The sequence below is a fragment of the Empidonax traillii genome, unplaced genomic scaffold, assembly GCF_003031625.1.
Source record: "Empidonax traillii isolate 1590-97213 ecotype Southwest subspecies unplaced genomic scaffold, ASM303162v1 scaffold1978:size46793, whole genome shotgun sequence".
Classification (NCBI taxonomy): Eukaryota; Metazoa; Chordata; class Aves; order Passeriformes; family Tyrannidae; genus Empidonax; species Empidonax traillii.
In genome coordinates, this window is record NW_020957171.1 from 1 (window position 1) to 7,022 (window position 7,022).

General features: G+C 44.3%; 1 protein-coding gene across 1 annotated transcript; it reads right to left on the reverse strand.

Annotated features, from left to right (window-relative positions):
* Nucleotides 1-5,453: 5,453 nt before the first annotated feature.
* Nucleotides 5,454-6,810, reverse strand: LOC114071361 (histidine triad nucleotide-binding protein 1-like). The gene is made up of 3 exons (XM_027909183.1): nucleotides 6,754-6,810; nucleotides 6,470-6,574; nucleotides 5,454-5,665 (listed from the first exon to the last, which is right to left on the reverse strand). Exons 1-3 carry the CDS (start codon nucleotides 6,808-6,810, stop codon nucleotides 5,492-5,494), a joined length of 336 nt encoding a protein of 111 aa, XP_027764984.1. The 3' UTR covers nucleotides 5,454-5,491.
* Nucleotides 6,811-7,022: the final 212 nt, after the last annotated feature.

The window sequence follows — 7,022 nt, forward strand, 5'->3', positions numbered from 1 at the left end:
ACAAAGAGGTCATGGAGTTGATGTGAGGTTGGTCTGGCTAAATGGGATGAAAACGGAGCCTTAGGGAAGGCAAAGCCTTGAGGATGTGAAGGGTAAAAGGACAATAAGTAAGGCTGGCAATGTCATTCCCGACCCTTTTGCCGGGAAGGATTAGGAGCGAATGTTGATTTGACTGAAGCGCAGGCACCAATCTGTCTTGCGCGTCTTACCGAGGGGAAATAGTTCTGCAAGTTTAAACAGTGTCTCCCAGGAGTGCAAGTATGTGGAATGTTTCAGCCTGTTAACAGAGTTTCATAGACAGATTTGCCTGGTCATTTGAAGCGTGACACTGCAAGCACTTAGCAGTCCCCTGTGCCTTGTAGGAAGCAAAGTCTAAACTTTTTGGCTTTGATACCGCTTACAGGTTTTATTATAGGCAGATAAAATGAACAAAGAATACTAGCAAAGGTTTGTTTGTTTGTTTGTTTGTTTTTTCTAACCTATAGAAATTTTGTGGAAGTGGTAAGGCATACAGTTCAGTCTTGTATGCTAGTGACTCAGTCTACAGGAATAGGGCAATTACATATTAACTAGAAATATGATTGACTCAACTTCATGCCATGTGTATGGCCATGTGAGCAGATGGGGACGGCCGTGTTGTCTGAAAGTCTGCCTCTGGCATGAAAGGGGGGCACAGGAGAGCCAATCTGAGGAGGAGAAATGTGTCCCTTTTATTTAATCCTTGGGAATAATACCTCCGTATATTTATCTTACACTTGATTTCATGGGTGTGCTCCTCCAGTTTTAACTAACTTACCTTTGGTCCAGTCAGATGCTCAACAAGTAGGACTGTCCAAAGTTAATCCTGCTGTGTGACAACCCAGCGCCAAAACCAACTGTAAGTGCAGAAGACCTTTTTCAGAATTATTCAAGGAGAGGGGAATTTATGTTGCTCAAGGAAACTGAGCTACCTGAGAAAGAACATCTTCCCATGGATACTTTGGTGTTTTTTCTACCCTTGCCTTACAGAGAGGTTAACTCCCTGAAAAGATACAGACAACCTTAGAGGCCCTGCAAGGGGAGACCAGGCAAGCCATTAAAAAGGCCTGGAGAGGGAAAAACAGTGGAGTTTTTTTATGCTCACTGTAGGTAGAACTGTCATGTTAGTGTTCTTGACTTGCAGAAATAAATTTTCCTAAATCCTTCTGCTGCCTGGTATATGGGCTACCTGCTTTTCCTTTTTGTTTACTTACACCTTGGGTATTTGAAACCATGTTTGCTATTTTAATCAAGGTCCTGCCAGGATGGTTTACTAATCCATGTACAAATGGCCATGTTGTAATGCTGGAAAACCATATTCTGCAACCAAAAAAAGGTAAATCATTTAATGTTGTTAATTTCTTGTTCCCTTATGGCCTTATCTGCAGTGAACTTACTGTCTTATTCTCCTTCCCTGAGCCTTGTTTACTTCTCCTCTGACCTGAGATCTTGTCTCAGGAATTCCTGTCACAGTCCAAATTCCAATGTCAAGAGGCGTTTTTGGTGGTCACAAACAGCAAACAGGCAGTTGCTTCCTTGCAGTTTGAGAAAAAGCCTTTCTATGATTTTGAGAATGTTTAAGGCATTAATAACATTTCAGTTTCTCATGTCATCCTGTCTTAAACATTGTACCTAAGGACCTGAGTTCAGGGGTTGTCCATGGAGATGATACATACATATAGAAATAATAATGCGAGTAATCATACAGTGTACAATAGATATCACAATTACCAAGAATATAAACCCAATTGCAATCATCGACCTAATCCTCATTAGCTATCGCCCCAATCTCTAGTCAGTTTTTACAAGTGAGCAGAGTTCAGTTTTAGCTTCCTCTGTCTCTCTGCTGAGACAAGGGCAGCACGCCAATTAACTTTTATCTCCTTTCTTCACAGCCTCTTCTGGAGTAGTTTGCTATAAGACTCCGTTTTATGTTTGTACTGCACAAGAACAAACACAGTCTATCCAGTAGAAGGAAGATTTTCAGTAACACGGAGCTGTTCTTGAACTAAAAATTCTCCATCATAAAAAGTTGCCTCCTTAAAAACTTGATGGAATACACAAAATACAAACAAAATGTACCATACCCACAAACCAAAAACACCATCACCTTACACCAGAAGTTATTATTATTTGTCCCACTGTAATTTACAAGCAGAGATTATTAAATTGATTTTTAAATACTTCTCATGAGAATCTGAAAAACTTAATACTTTACTTAAATGGTGCATTAATTAACGTCTAAACAACCTGACATAACCTGGGGCATTTAATTTTAAAGTTAGCAGCAGACAGATTAGTTTAATTTTCACCCTCCAAATTGTACTTTGCCTTCAAAGGTACAAATTATAGTTGAATTCTGACCTAAAGCATTAAGCAAGATCACCTAAGACTTCATGGTGAGACTGTTCGGAAAAAAAAAACCACAGTTCTGGTATTAAGAGCATCAAAATAACCAAGAGACAGAGGAGCTAAGTAAAACTTTTATTCCAATAAAAGGGAGAGTTCACTGGACAATCCCCAATGAGATCTCTCAACTCGATAAAGGTCGAAACCTCTTTTATTCCCTTTACCTGAAAGACAGGTCCCTCCCCATTTCCCCATTGGCTGAGGTACTCTGGGGTTACAGACTTTCTGACACACTTTACTATACTGTGCAACTATCTAACTAATAACTTCTTTATCCTACTACTAAGTTAACTCTGACTATTACAAACTTGGAAAGAATGCTTTATTTATTCCTAATAAGACCTTATTTCAGTTTAAACAACCAACAATTCCAGACTTAGAAGTTCTCTTCTTTTTCCAGGTGGCAGCTGGGAAGAACTGGATAAAAATTTGCAATGCATTGTTGTAGTAGTCAGGACGACTGAAAGAATAAAAGCCAGGCACAGTATGATGCTGATCCAAAAGTCTACTTTATTGCTTAGTTCAGTCTTACTTATACACACTCTGCTAACAGAACCTTATATACCTTTCTATTAATAACTCTCTATCTATGGTCTATTATTAGTCTTTACACACAATTGGACATTCACACCTTATTTACATTCTTCTCTCACTGGTCAGTTTTGGCACCTTCTCAAGTCTTTCACTGCTCCTGTGAATTCCTCAGGGAAATGGCTTCAAAGTGTCTAAGTCAAAATCCTCCACCCCTATATCCTTCATCAGGGGGTCTGCAGACCCGCCGCCTACCCCAACAATGCATAGTTTAACAAAGCATTTGATACACTTTATATATGCTTTTTCTTCCTTTTTGGTTAGGAAAATGCAGCTATGAAGCACTTTGCATGCCCCCGATACCTTGAACTCAACTCTATTTTCTCTTAACAAACTAAGTTGTTGGAGTTACACAGAATCAAAGCTCCATTCTGCTATGTCTTCCCCCCTTTCCCCGCTCAACCGTGCCCCCCTGCTGCTTGCCAGGACCCCGCAGCGTGGCAGCGAGGAGACTGTGGCCAGGTTTCCACCCCCTCTTGTGGTAACCTCCCTCCCGCCTTCTCAGTAGCTTCAAAGAGGACAGAGGTTCTCTCTTCACAAGGAGCCACATGCAGAAGACAAGGGACAATGGGCACAAGTTGCACCTGTCCCCATCACTGGAGGTTTTCAAGATGCAATTGGACAGGGTGCTAGATAATACCATCAAGGCTTACTTTCCCACAAAAGGCTGGACCAGATGATCTTTCAAGGTCCCTTCCCACCTGGGCTGCTCTAGAATTCTACAATTCTCCAGTGTATCATGGTTTGACAACCCTTGGCTTTCTCATCCTTGGGGCAAAGTATTGGCAATGTTGCCTGCAAGGCAAGACATAAAATTCCACCAGACGCCACAGACTTCTAAAACCTATGGTTATCCCCTGTCTCTTGGAATGTATAAGCCATACCTAGCTGCCATACCCAGCTGCCATACCCTGCCAGAACGCCTTCTAGGTACCTTAGTGAGTATACATAGGTAGAATAATAGATGTCACCTACCTCAACCGTTCAGTAAGCAAACACTGCTCCAGTGCAGTTTCCATCTCTTTCAGGTAAATCATTTCCATCTCCTGGGGATGATTAAATAAAGGTGAAGTCCTCAGGTTACTTACTTATATGCCCTCATCACCAAACTTCACCTCATCGCTTGGGGATATTGAAGAGATGAGGCCTTTCAGTGGGTGCCTCAGATGCCTCAGGAATGAAAGAAAGAATTATTCTCCCTCACCTTCACAGATTATTCTGAGTTGGAAGGGACCCACAAGGATCATTGAGTCCAAATCTTAAGTGAATGGCCTATGCAGGGATCAAGCCCACAAGCTTGGTGTTATTAGCACCATGCTCTAACCAACTGAACTATTGTATTTTTACACTCTTTTCCAATGGGGTCCTTCCTGTGAAGGTGCTCCACAGGGATAAGCCCCTGCTGAGAGTAACTCATGGTCCACGGGATCAAGCCTGTTTTAAATAACCTGCACATACAAACATGTTTCAGAACTAGGACCAAATAACTTAGTGTTAAAGGGTAACGAAGGACCGTCCTGTTTTCCTACACCCATCTCCCTTTTTTAAGAGCTGTTAAAGCAAGATGCAGTTTGCTGTCTCCCTGTGATGCAATTTTGGCTTGGGTCTGGTTGGGATGGAAGTAACTTTCCCCATAGCAGCCCTCGTAGTGCTGTGCTTTGCAGTTCTAGCTAGAAGGGTGTTGACAACACACCAGTGTTTCGGCTACTGTGGAGCACTGCCCTCACAGCATGGAGGTTGTCTCTACAACCACCGCCATCCCCACAGTCCAGTAAGCTGGAGGTAGACAAGAGGTTGGGAGGGGACAGAGTCAGGACAGCTGACCCAAATTGACAAAAGAGAGATTCCATTGTGCTATGGAAGCACCACAGCTACCAGTCAGACCAATTGTTTTCTCCTACCATATCCCTCCTCAGCAGAAAAGGGATATCAAGGGGGCCTTATCACACAGCCATTGATAAAGAACTCCCATGGGAGTCAGATGCTTCCAACACATTGCAGCTACAAAGAGGACAGAGGCTCTCTCTTCACAAGGAGCCACACGCAGAAGACTCAACAGGAGAGTCTCCCTTATTCAGTAGGATGGTAATTGGTATCACTGCCAAAAAGCTAAGACTTTGCTTCCTACAAGGCGCAGGGGACTGCTAAGCGCTTGCAGTGTCACGCTTCAAATGACCAGGCAAATCTGTCTATGGAATGCTGTTAACAGGCTGAAACGTTCCACATACTTGCACTCCCGGGAGACACTGTTTGAACTTGCAGAACTATTTCCCTTCAGTAAGACACGCAAGACGGAGATGATATCCCCATGCTAAATCTTTATTGTGCAACTGCTGCTCAAAGCTTTTATTACCTTCCGCAGACACACGTCACAAAAACTTGCACATCGACAGCGGCTAGATTGACGGGCAACAGATGAAATCCATTCAGTGGCCATTTGTACACGTGCGGCAACTCCTGCAGTGCAAAACTCTTAGCCGGGCGGCCAGCCCAACTGACGGCCACCCAGAACACGTAGATGTATGCGATACACAGACTGCCCACCCTCGGGCCCTTCGTCCACAACCATGGCCTTAGGTAGCCAGTCCGGGTCCACTCGTCGTGCGAAGAGCGGTTGTTGGTAATGTGCGGGTTCTTCGACCTCTTCCTTCGTGTGTGGGTTAAATAAAATAAAATAAACCAAAACGGAACACACAAACACGGGAGAGGGCAGGAAGGGAAGGAATGAGAGCAGAGAACCACCCAGAGAAAGCAGCTAGCCAATTCCTCGCAATTCAACCATTGCGCTTCGAATTACTGCTCCTCCGCCCGCCTGCAACCCACGTTTGCCAAGCAAAGCTACAACGACCGATTAGGAACACCATAGGGGGGAAAAAAGAGCTAGGAAGGTTTTTTTACAAGCTAGACAGGAACGGACTACAAAACACACACAGAAGCTGACTTGGTCTCCGGGTTAAAGTCTCCGTTCTACCTTCAGGCAACATAAGCAATCCTGGCGGAAAATAAACTTTAGGCTGTCGTTTGCGCGGGTTTACAAAGTCTTTGAACTTGACGTTCGTAGCTAAAAGCAAAGCAGCCAGCACCTCTCAACCACCTTTGCCCTTCCTCACCCCTGACCCGCCAAAAACCACAAGCCCTCTTCTCCGTGTTAGAAGAAGTACTACTACTCTTACTCTAAACCATGACAATAGGCACCAGACCGCGCTCCAAGACAACACTGCATTTTGCACCACAAGTACATACCCAGGGATGAGCATTGCTTTAGATCACTGTTTTTAGTCAAAAAGCTCAACTCCATCACAAGCTAGAGGCAAAAGATTTTAGCGCCAGAAAACCCAAAGTCGCCTACTGTGCCCTATCAGGAGGGAAAGACGGGATGGGAAGGAGTCTAGTAAATGAGGAACTAACTACAGGTACAGTTTAGCGTACAGAAAGCTCCCACAGTACTTACAGATTCCCCAGAATCTTCTGCTTCAGATAACCCGATAACTGGCTCCTTAGGCATGACTAGGAAAAGCGTCGCAGCTTGGGGTGAAAGATCGTGGAACGCGAGGCACTGGAGGAAGAGTAAACAGTTAAAACGTAACCGGCTTCAGAGAAAGGTAATGGCTTAAGCAAATCCAGCTGCCCCACTGAACTCCTACAGAAGCAGATTGCCAGGTACCCCAAACACAAGCCGGAACGTNGATGTATGCGATACACAGACTGCCCACCCTCGGGCCCTTCGTCCACAACCATCCGGAATCCATCGGTCAGGCCCAGGTGAGCAGCACGCTTCTCGCCAACAACCATTACACGCCCAAGAAGCTGGAGAAGGAAGCACACACCCATAAATAAAATAAAATAAACCAAAACGGAACACACAAACACGGGAGAGGGCAGGAAGGGAAGGAATGAGAGCAGAGAACCACCCAGAGAAAGCAGCTAGCCAATTCCTTGCAATTCAACCATTGCGCTTCGAATTACTGCTCCTCCGCCCGCCTGCAACCCACGTTTGCCAAGTA

Excerpts from the sequence above, each read along its gene's own strand:
- LOC114071361 (XM_027909183.1), bottom strand. The coding sequence starts at position 6,810 with ATGGTTGTTGGCGAGAAGCGTGCTGCTCACCTGGGCCTGACCGATGGA. Across the intron at positions 6,575-6,753 it reads TGACCGATGGATTCCGGATG|TGCCTCGCGTTCCACGATCT; the intron begins GTTGTGGACGAA and ends CTCTTCCTCCAG. Across the intron at positions 5,666-6,469 it reads CAGAAGATTCTGGGGAATCT|GAAGAGGTCGAAGAACCCGC; the intron begins GTAAGTACTGTG and ends CCACACACGAAG.